The following is a 17,824-nucleotide window of genomic DNA, read 5'->3' on the forward strand; positions in this document are numbered from 1 at the left end:
ACAAGAAAACATTTTCTCAGAGCCAGAGCAGACAATGCAGCGAAAGTGTACAGAATTTACCATGTCCCTGATAATGCTTTTTCAACACTTGCCACCACAAATGTACAATCCATGGAGAATCAAAAAAACGTGTTACATAGTGTTCTTTCTCCTCCCGAGCAAAGTGTGTGCACATATTTCCAGGGCAAGATCAAATAATTGTATTCACCCAGCCAACAAGTTCTTATTTTTTTAATGGTTGCCGATAACCATTTAAACAAAAGGAACGCTTTCCCTATAAAATGTTTCAGAAGTTCCAACATCAAATTACAAGAATCTGCAAATACAAATCAGTGAGGCATTCTCTCTACAAAACAATCTTTTAAATATTAGAAAATTTCCAGGTCACAGAAGCTAAAAGTAACATGGTATGTATGGGTTACTAGCACAGCTTCACGGGAGTGCAAAAATGCACTCATTTCACCTCTTACAGTGCACATGCCCAGTGCTCCCGGCCTTACTGTAAGAACCAGAAAATAAAATGGAAAGTAAAGCTGCAAAATACAAACAACATTATAAACAGATACCATACATCCTCATTCAAACCCAATACATGTACGACAAAGTGCCTCTTTTAGTACCCTTTAAAAAGACATCCACCCGGCTCTGAAGCTGGGCACAAGCTGAAAGGTATTCAATCATGATCTGGACTTTAAGCAAAGCTGCAGTTGGAAGGTTCAGTCGCATGGTGTTCACCCATCCACCCCCCCACCTCCTCACCCACCCTATTACACGGAACTATCATGGGCTTACAATGGGAACACACGGGGCAGGAGGATGGGATTGGGTTGCAGAGACCACAAACTCTCTCCCTGCTCCTCCTTTTCCAAGCTGGGACTCGAAAACCCATTCACACTTCCTCTAGCATGAAGCAACATGTTTCTTTCCAATCCCCCAATTTGTAATTATTCCTTAATTCTGGTGTGCAAAGAAATTACAAACAAAAACAGTCTCACCATGTGCGTGATGCAAAGAAAAGTGCTAAGCTTGTATTTGTTAGAGATATTGCAGTACTGTGTGTTCCAAACCCAAGTCGGCTATGCATGTGACCTGACTTCAGCAGCTCTGTGCTGTCTCTCTTGAAGGACTCCGGTACTAAAACCTTTCAACTCTACAATTCAAAAGGAGGATGAAACAGTCTATTAAAACCTCACAATATGCTTTGCATTTGGTTTCGTGACCAGAGTTAAATGTACATTGCATTCAGAAGTGACAAAACAGAATGTGAAATTACAAAGCTATTTGCAGTCTTCTGCTGCAAGGATCTAGAACATCAAGGTTAATTTCCACCAATATAGTGACACTCCAATCAAATCAGATTGACGGCCTAAAATGGTACAAAATACTTAGCCTCTGCAGTTACATCCTCCATAAGTTAAACACTATGAGGAAAGGACTACACATGCAGAAAGAGTCATCAGAAAGTGTGTTGGGAAAAATCAGATTCCTTTGCAATATTGAAGGGCACTGGGCAATGGGAGCACATGTCATCCCTCTGTCCAGAAATGAATGAGCAATTGCTTTGGTGCAGACTTCTCAATAATTCTGTTCACATTACTAAGAAGATTTAACTCACAAATACCAAAACCGAAGCCTCCCTTAAAAACATTCCTTTGTATTTACAAGCTGCAACATCCCAAAATACTCTTCACTAAGTTGAAGACAAGCTCGGGCCTGCCCCACTGTCAGACTCATCTCTTGCCCAACTATAGTGCCTGGGAACTAGACCTGGGGGAAATTTCGAAGAATAGATGGCTTCACTGCGTGCCACGCGACCACTCTGACTTTTCTGTTTTCCTTGAGCCGTGAAACAAAACAAAATTGTACAAGGGACCAGGTAAATGAGGGAGAAACCCAAGTTCACTATAATGATATTTTTAAAAAATCAAAGCTTTTGTGTCTGGCAATGCAAGTATGAATGACCTGATAAACCAAACACAGTTTTAAATACCGAGTGACTTCACTCTTAATGCACTACTTTGATCTTGTGTGCCTAAACTTCTGATCACAAAATTTATTCCACGCCAGACTAGAGAATTTGCATGTCAGTTTTTGTTTTAAAATGGTCCTGAACGTCACTCATTAGCACAAAGATGGAGGGTAATTTCTGAATAATTTGTAACTGGGATTGTTCCAGTGAAAAACCACCACAAAATCTTTATTTGGTCCATTCTTACTTGCATCACTAGTGGTTTTCAAGGAGCTGAAAGCAACTCGGGAAAGCCCAGAAAATTCGTTCCACGAAACTGACTGGACAATGATGGCTGGATCACATCAGATTTTAGCATGTCTGCTTCTGCCATTACGTCTCTCAAACAGTGCTGGTAGTGGGCATGAGGGCTCATCTTTAGGCCCCTGATAGTTTCCAGTACTGCCTGGAAGATCAAAGCAGAACACTTCAGTCAGAGTCTGAGTCAGAGGACTCTTCAGATGAAGAACTACTGCTGCTGTCGGACTGGTTTTCATCCCCCTCTTCATCATCTTCTTCTGCATTCTAGGAAATAAGCAGGGAAACGTTCAGTATGCAATGGTTTACGAGTGGACTTCCTACTGTTAAAGCTAAACAGTGGGGACGAGGAAGGGTGGAGAAAGGGGCAAATATCAAATAATTTTTTGCGATTTCAAAGTTAAATACAAGTTCATTTATGTGAAGAATTGATGACAAGTCCTTTGTTATCCATTGAAAAATGATAAAAAGCAGAGTTTGTAAAACAGGTGGAGGAAAATGAGAAATTAAGTTAATAACCATCCAAACCACCACAATGGGTTTTCCAACAAAACACATACTTGCACCATAATCAAAGACAGCAGTCTATAAATCAAGTTGTACAGGTTTCTCTAATTCATGCACTGCAGTCTCAAGTCAACGTTGACATTGTGGGACATGTACTGCATGACCCTATGATTGCAAGTTTGGCAGTTCAATTCTATGAATGGATATTTATTGGCAATGGTGCAATATGTCACATTATGTGGCACGAGCCAACAAAGTACAAATAACTAAAAGTTGGTACTGAGGACTGAAAATAGACTAGGTTGATAAAAAGTATGATTTCCATCATCAGCAGCCACAACTTTCTGGTCATTAACAAAAATTAGATAAATGGAATGAATTTGGAGCATGGAGCACCATGTTTACATATCTGTTGTGCTGATTGTTCCATTTCGGGACATATGACAATAAAACACGACGACTTTGGGAGATGGATTTTGCATTCTATTTGCCATGTTGTGAGATTTTAAATCTTCATCCACATGTTCACGTTCCTGTGAGAATGTGTCCTGCATTCGTGTAACTCTCTCTAGTACTCAGGATTCCTCTGACTGAGGTGTCGGCTTCATAGAAACATAGAAAATAGGTGCAGGAATAGGCCATTCGGCCCTTCGAGCCTGCATCGCCATTCAATATGATCATGGCTGATCATCCAGCTCAGTAACTTGTACCTGCCTTCTCTCCATACCCCCTGATCCCTTTAGCCACAAGGGCCACATCTAACTCCCTCATAAATATAGCCAATGAACTGGCCTCAACTACCTTCTGTGGCAGAGAATTCCACAGACTCACCACTCTCTGTGTGAAGAAATGTTTTCTCATCTCGGTCCTAAAAGACTTCTCCCTTATCCTTAAGCTGTGACCCCTGGTTCTGGACTTCCCCAACATCGGGAACAATCTTCCCGCATCTAGCCTCTCCAACCCCTTAAGAATTTTATATGTTTCAATAAGATCCCCCCTCAGTCTTCTAAATTCCAGCGAGTACAAGCCTAGTCTATCCAGTCTTTCTTCATATGAAAGTCCTGCCATCCCAGGGATCAATCTGGTGAACCTTCTCTGCAGTGTAGGTTCACGAGGTTAATGCCCGGGATGGCGAGACTGAGGAAACATAGAAACATAGAAAATAGGTGCAGGAGTAGGCCATTCGGCCCTTCGAGCCTGCACTGCCATTCAATATGATCATGGCTGATCATCCAGCTCAGTAACCTGTACCTGCCTTCTCTCCATACCCCCTGATCCCTTTAGCAAAAAGGGCCACATCTAACTCCCTCTTAAATATAGCCAATGAACTGGCCTCAACTACCTTCTGTGGCAGAGAATTCCACAGACTCACCACTCTCTGTGTGAAGAAATGTTTTCTCATCTCGGTCCTAAAAGACTTCCCCCTTATCCTTAAGCTGTGACCCCTGCACATCTGCTGTAACAACAGTGATTAGGGCGGCACAGTGGCACAGCTGTAGAGCTGCTGCCTTAAAGCGCTGGACTCAAGTTCAATCCCGACTACAGGTGCTGTATGGATTTTGTACATTCTCCCTACGATCACATGGGTTTTCTCCGTGTGCTCCGGTTTCCTCACACACTCCAAACAGGTGCAGATTTGTAGGTTAATTTGCTTCGGTAAAACTTATAAATTGTCCTGAGTGTGTAAGATAGTGCTGGTGTACGGGGTGATCGCTGGACGGCGTGGACTCGGTGGGTGGAAGGGCCTGTTTCCATGTTGTGGCACTATCTCTTTAGTGTCTTTAAGCTGCTCAATGTCATATTCTGGTGATATCCACTTCTCAAGTTTAATCAATTTGAGGCGAATCCCAACAATCTACCCGCTCGATTCAAAAGGAGAGCAATTTACCTCTCGCGCATCATCCTCTTCACTCTCCTCATCACTGTCAGAGCCTGAGGAATCGTCAGAATCTGAAGAATTGGCTTTCTCCTCGTCATCATCCTCGTCGTCATCATCGTCGTCATCATCATCAGAATCATCCGTTTCCTGCAACAACCAATAACAACTTAGAATATGCACACATCAAGTCAATCCTTTAAATCTCGCACTCCACATTATCACACTTTAAAGACCAGTTTGAAAGTCCAGCGTGATTTTCGGTGAGCGGGAAAAAAAAATCCATGCTCCGATGAAGAGACCTTTCCAAGTAAATAAGCTGAAAAATAATTGCTGAACTGTGTTTCATTAACTAAACACAAGATGAATTGCCACCTGTCCACATGTTATGAAGTCAGGCAAATGTAACTGTCAACGTTACTTCATTAGATAGCCTCGCAAAATGAGAATGCTAGTTCGCTCTGGCCGTCTATAACCGAGCCCAGCGTGGCACAGTGGCGCAGCAGTAAAGTTGCTGCCTTACAGCGCCAGAGACCCCAGTTAGATCCTGACTACGGGTGCTGCCTGTATAGAATTTGTACGTTTTCCCTGTGATCGCGTGGGTTCTCTCAGAGTGCTCCGGTTTCCTCCAACATCCCAAAGATGTACAGGTTTGTAGGTTAATTGGCTTCGGTAAAGATTGTAAACTGTCCCTAATGTGTAGGATAGTACTATTGTGTGGGGTGATCATGGACTCAGTGGGCCGAAGGGCCCGACTCTGCGCTGTATCTCTAAAGTCTAAGATATGAAGAGGCAAATGAAAGACCCTTCTGCTATTTCAGCTGGTTCACAGCAACTTAATTTGACATTTTCCTGTCCAATGCAGAGTGCCACACATAGCATTTAACAATCAAGGCAGGGAAGTACACCTCGGGAACAGAATCTTGAGGAAGTTTAAGCAAATGATTGGGGAGTGTGATCGTCACAATCCTACTGGGTCGGTGAGTGATATTTCCTGGGAATTTGTGACAGATTCCAGCTTTTCATCACAAAGTTTTGGAAGGTTGGTGCAACATATACATACTAATTGAATAAATATACAAAGGGACCAATTTATTTTCAGGACATCAGGGTAAAAATTTATATAGAGTTGAAATAACCGACTCAATATAACCGAGTGGCCTGACAGGTTTATGAGACGGGGTTTAAATCAATTTGAAGAGTGGGTTCAGTAGTGGCAGAAAACAAGTGGACAATATTGTTGAAAAATTTCTAATAGCACACTTGGCAACTCTTTTAGGTAGAGACCAAGTTTTTGCAATTCCAAAAGCAATGCAATTATAAACACTTTGTTAATAGAAAAACAACGTTCTATTCTGGAGTGCTGGAGCATCAAGTATTTTGCTGTTTTTGCGGCAAACACTGAGGCACCTCCCAGAAGCTACAGCTATCAGAACAGCTGGAAACGTTCTGACTTTAGATGTAAACCCATACAACCCGACACCAATGATCTTACACATTATCTATCAAGATGAAGCTTGCAATTAATCAGGGACATTAAATTTGCTGCTAATATGGGAGCGCACACCAATACAATGCAAGACGTTGCTTTAGTTACCTCTCCATGCAATAACCCCCGTATCAAGTCTCCATCAACGATAAATTCAGTTCATTTGATACCGAAGAAAAGGAATATTAATGCCGCAAAAACAGCAAAATACTTGATGCTCCAGCACTTTGCTTTTTTTTGGTAAACCAGCATCTACGGATCCTTGCATCTCCAAGTATTTTGCAGTTTTTCTGGCATTAAAATTCCTATTCCTCAGTGATAAACTAACTGAATTTATAGTTGATGTAGACTTGATGGGGGTCATTGATGGAGAGGCCACTAAATCAGCATCTTACCTTGTATTGGTGTGCGTTCCCAAGTTAGCACCAAATATTATATTTTTGATTTTGAATAAAGGGTCCTGACCCAAAATGTCACCCATCCATGTTCTCCAGAGTTGCCCGACCTGCTGAGTTACTCCATTACTTTTGTGTTCCTCATGAAATTTTACTTCATTATTTTGCATTTATAAACCAAGATTGCACTCTGCATAGGTTTTGTTTCGGGTCAGGACCCCTTTTCAGACAAAATTCATGCATAATAAGTGCAAAATACTTGATATATTTTGCTTATGATAACACCAAATTTCATGATCATAGTTTTAAGGCAGTGGAGCAAACAAACTGTTGGAGGAACTCAGCGGATCAGGCAGTAGCTGAGTGGGGAAATGGACAGATGAAGTTTTGGGTCAGGACTCTTTCACAGACAGAATGTTCATTCCCTCCACAGATGCTGAGTCCCTCCAGGAGTTGTTTCTTTAAAATTCAAGAATCCTGAATCTGCTTTCCTGCATCTCCATACAAAGTTACAGTTGCTTTTGCACCCAACAAATAACACACTTCAAAGTTTGCACTTCCCATCAGCACGTTTAGGCACCAGGATATCATCGAAACAAGGAACTGCAGATGCTGATTTCCATATAAAGACACAATGTGATGGAGAGGCTCAGCGGATCAGGCAGCGTCTCTGGAGAACATGGATGGGTGACATCAGGTTAGGACCCTTCTTCAGACCGATTATAGACATGGGTCCTGGTGTATTATCAAATCCCGAACATTGTAATAAGCCTACTATGTAAAGTTGAAACTTTATACACACTTACACTTGCATTCTGCACTTGTATTGCAATTTTCATTTTGGGATTTGGAGTGGATACTTTTGCAGTACCTCTGCGTTTCTGTCAATGACACAAGTTCAAACATAGTTAAAAGAATCAACAATCAGTATTAATACATATTTTCCTACTACCCGCCTCTCATTCAGACCTAACAATCATTAGTATCAACGGAAGCAACACAAACACTACACTCCACCCTTGTATAGTTCAGACTTCAATACAAGGTACCTCAACAATTTCCTTGTAATTAGGACATGTTAGTTCACAGGCTACAAAATGCAGCACTCATAGTTTATTACAAAAAACAAGCCAGCAGAAAATTCTTGGGACATTCTAGGAGCAGGATATCCTTGCTATTGAGGGAGTGGAGCGTAGGTTCACAAGGTTAATTCCCGGGATGGCGGGACTGACATATGATGAAAAAATGAAGCGACTGGGCTTGTATACACTGGAATTTAGAAAGATGAGAGGGGATCTTATTGAAACATAAAATTATTAAGGGATTGGACACGCTAGAGGCAGGAAACATGTTCCCGATGTTGGGGGAGTCCAGAACCAGGGGCCACAGTTTAAGAATAAGGGATAGGCCATTTAGAACGGAGAAGAGGAAAAACATTTGCACTCAGAGTTGTGAATCTGTGGAATTCTCTGCCTCAGAAGGCAGTGTAGGCCAATTCTCTGGAAGCTTTCAAGAGAGAGTTAGATAAAGCTCTTAAAGATAGCAAATTCAAGGGATATGGGGAGAAGGCAGGAACAGGGTACTGATTGTGGATGATCAGCCGTGATCACAGTGAATGGTGGTGCTGGCTCGAAGGGCCGAATGGCCTACTCCTGCACCTATTGTCTAAAAACAGAAATAAATACAAATTTCCCCCGACATACATTTTTAAAGAAAATAAGAGCATTAAGTTTGTGAAATGGGATTGCTTACATTTGAAGTGTACTCCTTGTATGCAGCTCTCTGTTGGGGCGATATGCTCTAAGAAAATAAAGCAATATCCAGGATAAAATATTATACTATCCAGTTCAAAACATAAAAAGCCTTCTCGAAGTGGCTTCAAAGCCCACAATGCCAGACTCTGCTTTCTTACGATGCATTTGCATTCCATTAAACATCGGATAATGAGCATCAGCAAGTCCATTTAGAAGCCACTTGATTGCTAATTAAATTTTAAAAGGCAGAGTAGGAGAGGAGGCACCAACAAAACATTACTGAGTTATCAGCATCGTCAAATGGCAGAGATTGGGCGAAAGAATATTGCTGGGCTGAAGGCATATGTACACTCACCATGCTGAGAAAGCGAGAACCAAATGCACAATTGATACTTTTCCAATCTGGTAACCTAGGACAGATCACTATTCAATGCGAATTCTGGAAAAATGTCATTCCCCTTCATTCAAGGAAGCACCTCCTTCACTTTATTTCACCTTATTCCTGCCGTTTGATGGTGTCGATACCAGGGTGATGTTGGTCCTCAATCATTTCATCACTCGGTTATTCACTAGGTGACCATTTTCACTGTTTTCCGCGTCCTTTCCAAATTATTCAAAGAGAGCAGCACAGTGGCGCAGCTGTTAGAGCGACTGCCTTGCAGCACCACAGACCCAGGTTCGATCCTGACCTCGGGTGCTGTCTGTGTGGAGTTTGCGCATCTCCCCCCCCCCCCCCCCCCCGTCTGTGTGGATGTCCTCCAGATGCTCCGGCTTCCTCCTACAACCCAAAGACGTATCTCTACAAATTGCCCCTAGTATGATAGAAGTGAATGAGAATGTGGGATAAAACTAGTGTGAACTGGTTGGTGTGGACTTGATGGGATGAAGGGCCTATTTACATGTGGCATCTCTAACCTAAACCATACATTAACATTCTGATGAGTAACTCAGTGGGTCAGGCAGCATCTCAGGAGAGAAGGAATGGGTGACGTTTCGGGTCAAGACCCTTCTTCAGACTGATGTCAGGGGAGGGGGCAGGACAAAGATAGGATGTAGTAGGAGACAGGAAGATAGTGGGAGAACTGGGAAGGGGGAGGGGAAAGAGAGGGACAGAGGAACTATCTGAAGTTGGAGAGGTCAATGTTCATACCGCTGGGGTGTAAACTGCCCAAGCGAAATATGAGATGCTGTTCCTCCAATTTGCGCTGGGCCTCACTCTGACAATGGAGGAGGCCCATGACAGATAGGTCAGACTGGGAGTGGAAGTTGAAACTCAGATCTGTTCACTACCTGATCTTTTGGTGGGTGGAAAATACATCAGCAACTGAAAGGGCAACAACAACTCTCCACATTTGAGCTGCAGTCTGGGAAGTCTTGCTACCTTAATCCAGGCCTCGAGAATGATTTTGTATTGACATTGTTGTTCTTCCGACATCTTCTTGTAACGATCCTTTTGAGCCTGAGAAACCTTCCGCCATCTTTTCCCAATTTCCACCATCCGGTCTTTGAGATTCAAGTGGTTCAGTTCACCGCCTGTCAGTAATTCCTGGGAAAATTTCTGGTAGCCATTCCTGAAACACAGAAATAACTCAATATATTAAATTTCCTCGGCCTCCAAGTGCTAAAATAGACTCTTCAAAATGAATATTTAGGATAAAATTTAAGTTTGAAAATGTATTACAATCCACTTCTTTACAGGTACTCACTCAAACACTAGAAATATAGAAAATAGGCGCAGGAGGCCATTCCGCCCCTTCGAGCCAGCACCGCCATTCAATATGATCATGGCAGATCATCCAGAATCAGTACCCTGTTCCTGCTTTCTCCCCATAAGCAGCAACACATACTACAAAGTTCACAGTGTACATGTGCATCAGTCCTCCTGCAATGTTTTGATCCTTTAATGCTTTAGCAAAATAAAGTGGGCATTGCCAGAAATTTCACTGGTCTTGCCCCAAGGGCGGTTGGGGCGGCACAGTGGGGCAGTGGTAGATTTGCTGCCTTACAGCGGCAGAGACCTAGGTTCAATCCTGACTAAAGGTGCTGTCTGTATGGAGTTTGCATGTTCTCCCTGTGACCACATGGTTTCCTCTAAAGTGTGGGTTTGTAGATTAATTGGCTTTAGTAAAAAAAAATTGTAAATTGTCCCCAATGTGTAAGATAGTGTATGTATATGGGGTGATTGGGTCTATGTTTAAAGACTAAAAGATGCACACAACAAACAATCAAGTTGCATCAAAACTACAATCCCTCATATTAAATCACAGCTCATTCCCTTTAGTTTTAAGCCTCACTGTCAACTACAGCCCTTGGTCTTTGCAATTCCATTCTCCATCTACTGCTCCCAATTCACCAGAATGAAAACACATTGTTCATTTAGACTGTAGATGAGCTAAAGAACATGAACATTTAAATGCTAAACAAATACTAGAGGATTAAAGTTGCTTCTGTGTGACGATGACAATGAACGGGGTGGTGCCACCAGCAGTGGCTGCCTCGCTAACAGTTTGTCCTTTCTTCTGTTTTTGTTATTTTTAATATGTGTTAAAAAGTACGTTTTAGTGTTCCTTGGTTTGTTTTATGTTTTGGGGGGGGGGGGGGGGTTGGGGGAAATTTTACCTCGACGGAGATGCGATTTTTTTCCGTCCGCACTGCGGCCTAACATCGTGGAGTTGGCGGCCTTTCCTGGAGACCGACGGGCACTCCAAGCCATAGGAGTCTGCCGAACTTTAACATCGTGGAGCTTGCGATCCCTTTGCCAGGGGATCGAAGCTCCAACCGCGGGGCCTGTGGACTTTAACATCGTGAAGCCCGCGGTCTCTGGTAAGAAGAGGCCGATTCGGGAGCTCCATGCCGCGGAGAGTTTCAACCGCCCCGACGCGGGAGTTTCGATCACTCTGAGGGGGGCTTCGATCGTCGGCTGCAGGAGCTTTGTTCGCCCCGACCACGGGAGAACAAGAGGAAGAAGATTGAACTTTATTGCCTTCCGTCACAGTGAGGAATGTGGAATCCACTGTGGTGGATGTTTATGTTAACTTTTGTTTCATGTGGTTGTGTGTCTTGTTGCTTTTCACTTGGTATGGCTGTGTGGCAACTCAAATTTTACTGTACCTTAATTGGTACACGTGACAACAAACTGATCTTGAAACCTTGACCTTGAAAGGCAGTACTTACATTGGCGGTTTTTTTGGTTCTCCCTCAAATTTGATTTTCCTGTTCACATTTGCTGCTGGTGCTCGTATTTCACTTAGTTCTTTCTGAAAGAGAATGTTCACAAAACAGAACTCAACAACAGAACAAATAGGCATTTTTGAAGTGAAAAGCAGAATACACTGACCTTTTTCCTATCTAGGCCACTGTTCAAAATTTTTTCCACTTTCTTTAGCACAACATCTGGGCAATGAAAATGATAACGGTAGACTATATTGTCCTTAACATCAGCTGCCTTAGGTAGGACGAGGGGGGGGGGGGGGGGAGAAAATAGATCCCAGGGTGTCTGATCTTGGTAATGATCCATCAATTAGGGAGTGTGTGTGTGTGTCTGAATAATACGGAGCAAGAACAGCAATTGAGGCAATTCTTCTTGCAGCTAAGAATCTGCTCCAATTGCTTTTCAAACCAAGCATTCTATCTGTGTGGATGTCGGGAAAGTGGGTCAATGGTCTTTTATTTTGGTGGAGACAAGGCCTATTGTCAGCCAACACCAGACAACTAACAGATTTTATATTCACTGAAGTGTTAGGAGGTTGGAGAGGTTTCATGTTGCTCATTTTGGCCCACAATAAAAGCTCGATTCTCTGTGAAAGGACAATCATAATCCCAACTGTAGTGGCACTTGTGTAATACTGACTGTCATATCAATGGCATTCCCTACTGAAAAATTCTGCATTCCTTTCATGCAATTTCTTTTTCATTGAAAATATGGCGTGCAGAATAAAGATAAAACACAATGTACAGTGCCCTCCATAATGTTTGAGAGAAAGACCCATCATTTATTTATTTGCTTCTGTACTCCACAATTTGAGATTTGTAATAGAAAAAAAAATCATGTGGTTAAAGTGCACATTGTCAGATTTTATTAACGGCCATTTTTATACATTTTGGTTTCACCATGTAGAAATTACAGCTATGTTTATACATAGTCCCCCCATTTCAGGGCACCATAATGTTTGGGACACATGGCTTCACAGGTGTTTGTAATTGCTTAGGTGTGTTTAATTGCCTCCTTAATACAGGTTTAAGAGAGCTCTCAGCACCTCGTCTTTCCTCCAGTCTTTCCATCACCGTTGGAAACTTTTATGGCTGTTTATCAACATGAGGACCAAAGTTGTGCCAATGAAAATCAAAGAAGCCATTATGAGACCGAGAAACACAAATAAAACTATTAGAGACATCAGCCAAACCTTAGGCTTACCATAATCAACTGTTTGGAACATTATTAAGAAGAAAGAGAGCTTACAAATCACAAAGGGACTGGCAGGCCAATGAAGACCTCCACAGCTGATCCCAGAAGAATTGTCTCTATATAATTTAAAAAATCCTCAAACATCTGTCCGACAGATCAGAAACACTCTTCAGGAGTGGCTTTGTCAATTACCGCTGTCCGCAGAAGGCTTCATTATCAGAAATACAGAGGCTACACTGCAAGATGCAAACCACTGGTTTGTCACAAAAATAGGATGGCCGGGTTACAGTTTGCCAAGAAGTACTTAAAAGAGCAACCACAGTTCTGGAAAAGGGTCTTGTGGACAGATGAGACGAAGATTAACTTATACCAGAATGATGGCAAGAACAAAGTATGGAGGAGAGCAGTCATTGCATGCAAAGGATATGCAACAAAATACTAAACATGACCACTTTCACTCACATGGCATTGCTGTGTCCCAAACATTATGGTGCCCTGAAATGGGGGGACTATGTGTAAACACTGCTGTAATTTCTACATGGTGAAACCAAAATGTATGAAAATGGCCTTTATTAAAATCTGACAATGTGCACTTTAACCACACTTTTTTCTATTACAAGTCTCAAATTGTGGGGTACAGAGGCAAATAAACAAATGATGGGTCTTTGTCACAAACATTATGGAGGGTACTGTATATAAAATTCACTTGAATTAAAAATGCATTGCTTACTTATGTGTTAACCAATTGGGTGTAAATGATGGCCATTTCCTATACAATTGGCTTTGCCATGGCTGATCTCACGCATTTGGCTACATACTTCCAGGTCACAAATAATGAACCAAGTGCATGGTAATCACACTTACACTTCATTTGGTTTGCATCCTTGCAATCCTAGTTTTATACCACATTATTATAAAACTCCCTGAAACACCAAGGGATTGTCATTTCTGGTGGCCAGTTAAATTCACAAGTGAGCAGTTTCCCATTTTTCCTGAGATCACTGAGTCAAGCATTTGAGTTTCATTGGCATTGATTTTGATGGGCAGCAAGAGTAAAACTAAAGATTATCAGTAATTCATTAAATAAAGTTCAGTTGAAGCGTCGCTTCTACACATCTGGCCAACAAATGGGTTCTCCAACGAACAAAATCACCACACAATAAGTTCCTGTGATCGTGGTCAAGTGACCATTCGTTCATTGGCTGCTCCATAAAGTACAGCCGTTTGCAATCAACCCAATGATGACAGGATTAGATAGGGGAGGAAAGCACAATGATAATCTATGAATCTAAATTGTGAAGTTTTTAAACTATACTTTGCCAAAGGTTTACAAAATGTATCAACAAGTGTTAAATCAATGATGTTCAAAGAGAAACAACGATCAACATGAAACAAAGCATGAAATTAGGTCAGATTGGTCCAAAAATAGAAATGGTATAATGGTCAGTGTTATATGGCCTTTGACACCAATGACAATACTTCTCATTGATTGTTATTGTTGTTATACCCCTCAGTCCTTTAAGTGTTTGATGAGACATATTCTTCAATACATCCCATTAGAAGAATGTTTGTTCTGGTACCCTTCAACTTTCAGTGGTGTCAAGTACTTACTTACTGAATCAAGAACCACTGCAAATCACAACAAATGTAGATAGGTAATGTTGATGACACAACTGAAGTGCTTTCCAATCTCTCAAATAGAGAGTCTAACCATTTTTTCTTAATTCTGTGTTCACGATATATTTAAAAAGCATCATGAACATTTCCTCAAAATTAACAAAAGCATTCAAGGGCAGCAGTTGCTGCTTTGCAAAACTACATCCAAACGATCCAAGTCCCAGATGCACCACCATGTAGGCACATTGCCGCCCATGCGGCCGAGAGCTGGGCAGAGGCAACATGGAGTTGAGAGTCAATGCCCATGTGGAACTGGATTGAGAATGGTCAGAAGGATTGCTGCTGAAGGCCTTTGGAGCACATGGCAAGTGCCACATTTTTCACCCTGCAATTAAAATGGCTGCCAAGAGACAAATACTGCCAGACTACTCTAATGCAGCAAAGAAGGGTTACTACCAATTAGGGCAGCGTTGCAATAAACCCGAGCAGAAACACAGGTTTGGCAGGTTGTTTCTTGCTGTGAACCAGCTGTTCAATGAGCAGCAGGTTATTAATTCCCTAAATTAGCCAGGAGCCAGTTGCTTTTGCATCGAACTTGCTTTAAGGAGGAACAGAGAGGAGTGTACCTCATATCGCTTTTGATCCTCAGCCGCCTTTTTAATCCACATTAATTTCTCCTTTTTCTCCATCGCACTCCAAGTTGCCTCCATCGCTTTTATAGCCTTAGTGCGATCATTCTAAAAAAAAAAAAAAAAGACACACCATGAAGCCCAGCATTTTTGCAAAGTCAAGACATGGCCCAGATCACAATCAATCTGACAGCATGCGCTTTTAAATGCACGTGCATTGCTTCAAAAACCTCCATTCTCTGGGGGTACGGGTTAAATAAGTTCCAAAGGAACTTTGGGCATAACTGGTGTGTCTATTAAGAAATGAGGGCAAAACAGTGGCCCTCAAGAACAGTGCTGAAGTTGAAGAGTTACATGCACTGTGCAAAGTGCATATCAACAGCACTATAAACTGCACAAACAGTAAACAGATCGTACGAATCACCAAGATGTCAAGGTCAACCACGTCACTGATATCCCAATTTCCTTGTACGCGGAAAGAGGCGACTTAAATGATAGTCCATAGTCTTCAAGGCCACTGATTCAACCTGCAACTGTTTTGAAGAAAGAAAATGCTCAAGAAACAAGCAGTCACGTTTTAAAGTGGTCACAAATGTGAAGCGCTTTTGATAGATTTAGGGGATTATCCACCCTGAACATTTTGTCAAAACTTGGTAGCCTTTAATGCAGCAGCCGATTCGAAGTTGAATTCTCCACGAGGCGTTTTGTACCCAGAATTGAACTCGAGGAACAGAAAATATGGATGCCAGGAAGCACGAGTCGGCCAACATATCCATCAAGGTGGTGAGAGTGTTTCAAGGTCAGGCTCATCAAAACAGCAATAACATTTTTAATAATGCAAAACATTATTGATAGATAAATCTGGCTGGAGGGAAAATACTTGGTGTGGTCAGTAATCCAACCCAGAAACCTCACGGGCCCCCAGCTATGCGCCAAATTAACCTGGCACATGCAAATTGTCTTTGCCAGTGCCATTCAAAGCTGAGAGCTCTGGTTAGATGCTGATTTGTTTTAGGACCAATTTTGCTCTTCAGAAAATGAATATTTTACTAATCAGTGCAAAATAGTTCATGCTGAAGTCTACAAAGTACTGCTAATTTAGCATACATCTGCATAAACATAGAAGCAACTCTGAGAAAATCTCATTCGGCGTTCATTTTAGAATAAGATTTACACAACTGAGTTAACATTTGTCTAAAGAGGCAACACAGTGGTTTAGTGGTAGAGTCACTGCCTTACAGTGCCAGAGACCTGGGTTCGATCCGTACTACGGGCGCTGTCTGTACAGTTTGTATGGTCTCCCCGTGACAGCGTGGGGTTTCTCCAACTGCTCCGGTTTCCTCCCGCGTTCCAAAAATGTGCAGGTTCGTAGGTTAATTGGCTACTGTAAATTGCCCCTCGAGTGTAGGATAGAATTAGTGATCACTGGTCGATGGGCCAAAGGCCCGTTTCCACGCTGTATCTCTAAAACAGTGAAGAAAAAAAATCTGAAAAGAACTGTGGCACAGTGCACAGCGGTAGAGTCGCTGCCTTGCAGCGCTTGCAGCACCGGACATCCGGGTTCGATCTCGACTATGGGTGTTGTCTGTACGGAGTTTGTATGTTCTCCCCGTGGGTTTTCTCCGAGATCTTCGGTTTCTTCCCACACTCCAAAGACATACAGGTTTGTAGGTTAATTGGCTTGGTGTACAGATGCTCCTCTACTTACGATGCTTCGACTTATGATATTTCGACTTTCAGATACTTCGCCGCAGCTCGCTTCCGGTCACGTGATCAGGCGTATTAAATGCTTTTTCGACTAACGATATTTTCGTTTTACGATGGGTTTATCGGAACGTGACCCCATCGTAAGTCGAGGAGCATCTGTATGTGTAAATTGTCCCTAGTGTGTGTAAGATGGTGTTAATGTGCGGGGATCACTGGTCGACATGGACCCGGTCGGCCGAAAGGCCTTTTTCCGAGCTGTATCTCTAAACGAAGCTAAACTTTACAGACAGTAACTGAATGAACAAGCCACAGCTGAAACTAAAGGCTCCCATGAAATTTTGGCAGTCAGGTAATATACCAATTCTCTAGGAGAATTCTCAGGAATGTCACAAGTTTTGAGCCTTTGACTGCACAGCATACACAACAGCATGGCTCAAATCAACGTATCCAGGCTGGAAACAATTTAATTCTTCAAATGCAAAAGCCAAAAGGCGAATATTCACAAGGATGCGACGTGGGTGGAAGATACGCCAAAAGGATAGACGAACTACGCTCCAGCATTGTCAAATTCAGGATTTAGATGGTGAAAATCACTCCATCAGCAATTCAGACAGAGAATCTAGCAATGGAAGCTCAAACTGAACTTTCATTTTCAAAATATTAAATATTTGAGCAAAGGTATCAGCCATTCATCGTCAATCCTGGATCAGTCCATAAAGGATGCTTTTATACAAAATAAACAATTCCAAGGCGGATAGGGCTGTACTGAAATTATATATGGCATCCCATTAATGCATTGACATGATTTCAACTCTTTTTACAATGGCAACCTCAAATTAACATAAGAGGAGACCAAATGTGGCTTACGTTTTAAAAGGTCAAGGAAATCAGCTCAATTGGTCCAAGGTCTAAGTCATTCCCAAATTGTTGTTGGCACTCCAAGAAACAGAACTCACTCACTTTTTATTAACCATACAAGGGAGTGCACAGTAGAATCGAAAATGTCCTTCTGTTAAATTAATTACTACAATGGACCTTGCTACCACTGGAGCAAGTTTCTTCATAATAGCTTTATCCAAAAAAAAATCCACCGTACTGAAAACATTTTGGGGGTGGGAGGCAATTGAGGTCCTTTGGGTGAAAGTGTGAATTGCGTTCCTGCTGTCCCAGTGTGCACTG

The 17,824-nt window shown here is 42.1% G+C and overlaps 1 protein-coding gene across 7 annotated transcripts in view; it reads right to left on the reverse strand.

Annotated features, from left to right (window-relative positions):
* Nucleotides 1-202: 202 nt before the first annotated feature.
* The window catches only part of ubtf (upstream binding transcription factor), a 57,890-nt gene continuing 40,268 nt past the window's right edge, over nucleotides 203-17,824 (reverse strand). For 3 of the 7 annotated variants that reach the window (XM_078424891.1, XM_078424890.1, XM_078424889.1), the window contains exons 15-21: nucleotides 14,936-15,046; nucleotides 11,462-11,544; nucleotides 9,669-9,858; nucleotides 8,286-8,333; nucleotides 7,340-7,414; nucleotides 4,662-4,799; nucleotides 203-2,533 (exon numbers count right to left, since the gene is read on the reverse strand). In XM_078424891.1, the coding sequence (XP_078281017.1) occupies nucleotides 2,438-2,533; nucleotides 4,662-4,799; nucleotides 7,340-7,414; nucleotides 8,286-8,333; nucleotides 9,669-9,858; nucleotides 11,462-11,544; nucleotides 14,936-15,046 (741 nt within the window). In that variant the 3' untranslated portion in view covers nucleotides 203-2,437. The remainder of the gene's footprint in view (nucleotides 2,534-4,661; nucleotides 4,800-7,339; nucleotides 7,415-8,285; nucleotides 8,334-9,668; nucleotides 9,859-11,461; nucleotides 11,545-14,935; nucleotides 15,047-17,824) is intronic. The other 4 variants (XM_078424893.1, XM_078424894.1, XM_078424892.1 and 1 more) reach the window with 3 other exon arrangements.

This window comes from Rhinoraja longicauda, chromosome 29 (assembly GCF_053455715.1).
Source record: "Rhinoraja longicauda isolate Sanriku21f chromosome 29, sRhiLon1.1, whole genome shotgun sequence".
In the NCBI taxonomy this organism is placed as follows: Eukaryota; Metazoa; Chordata; class Chondrichthyes; order Rajiformes; family Arhynchobatidae; genus Rhinoraja; species Rhinoraja longicauda.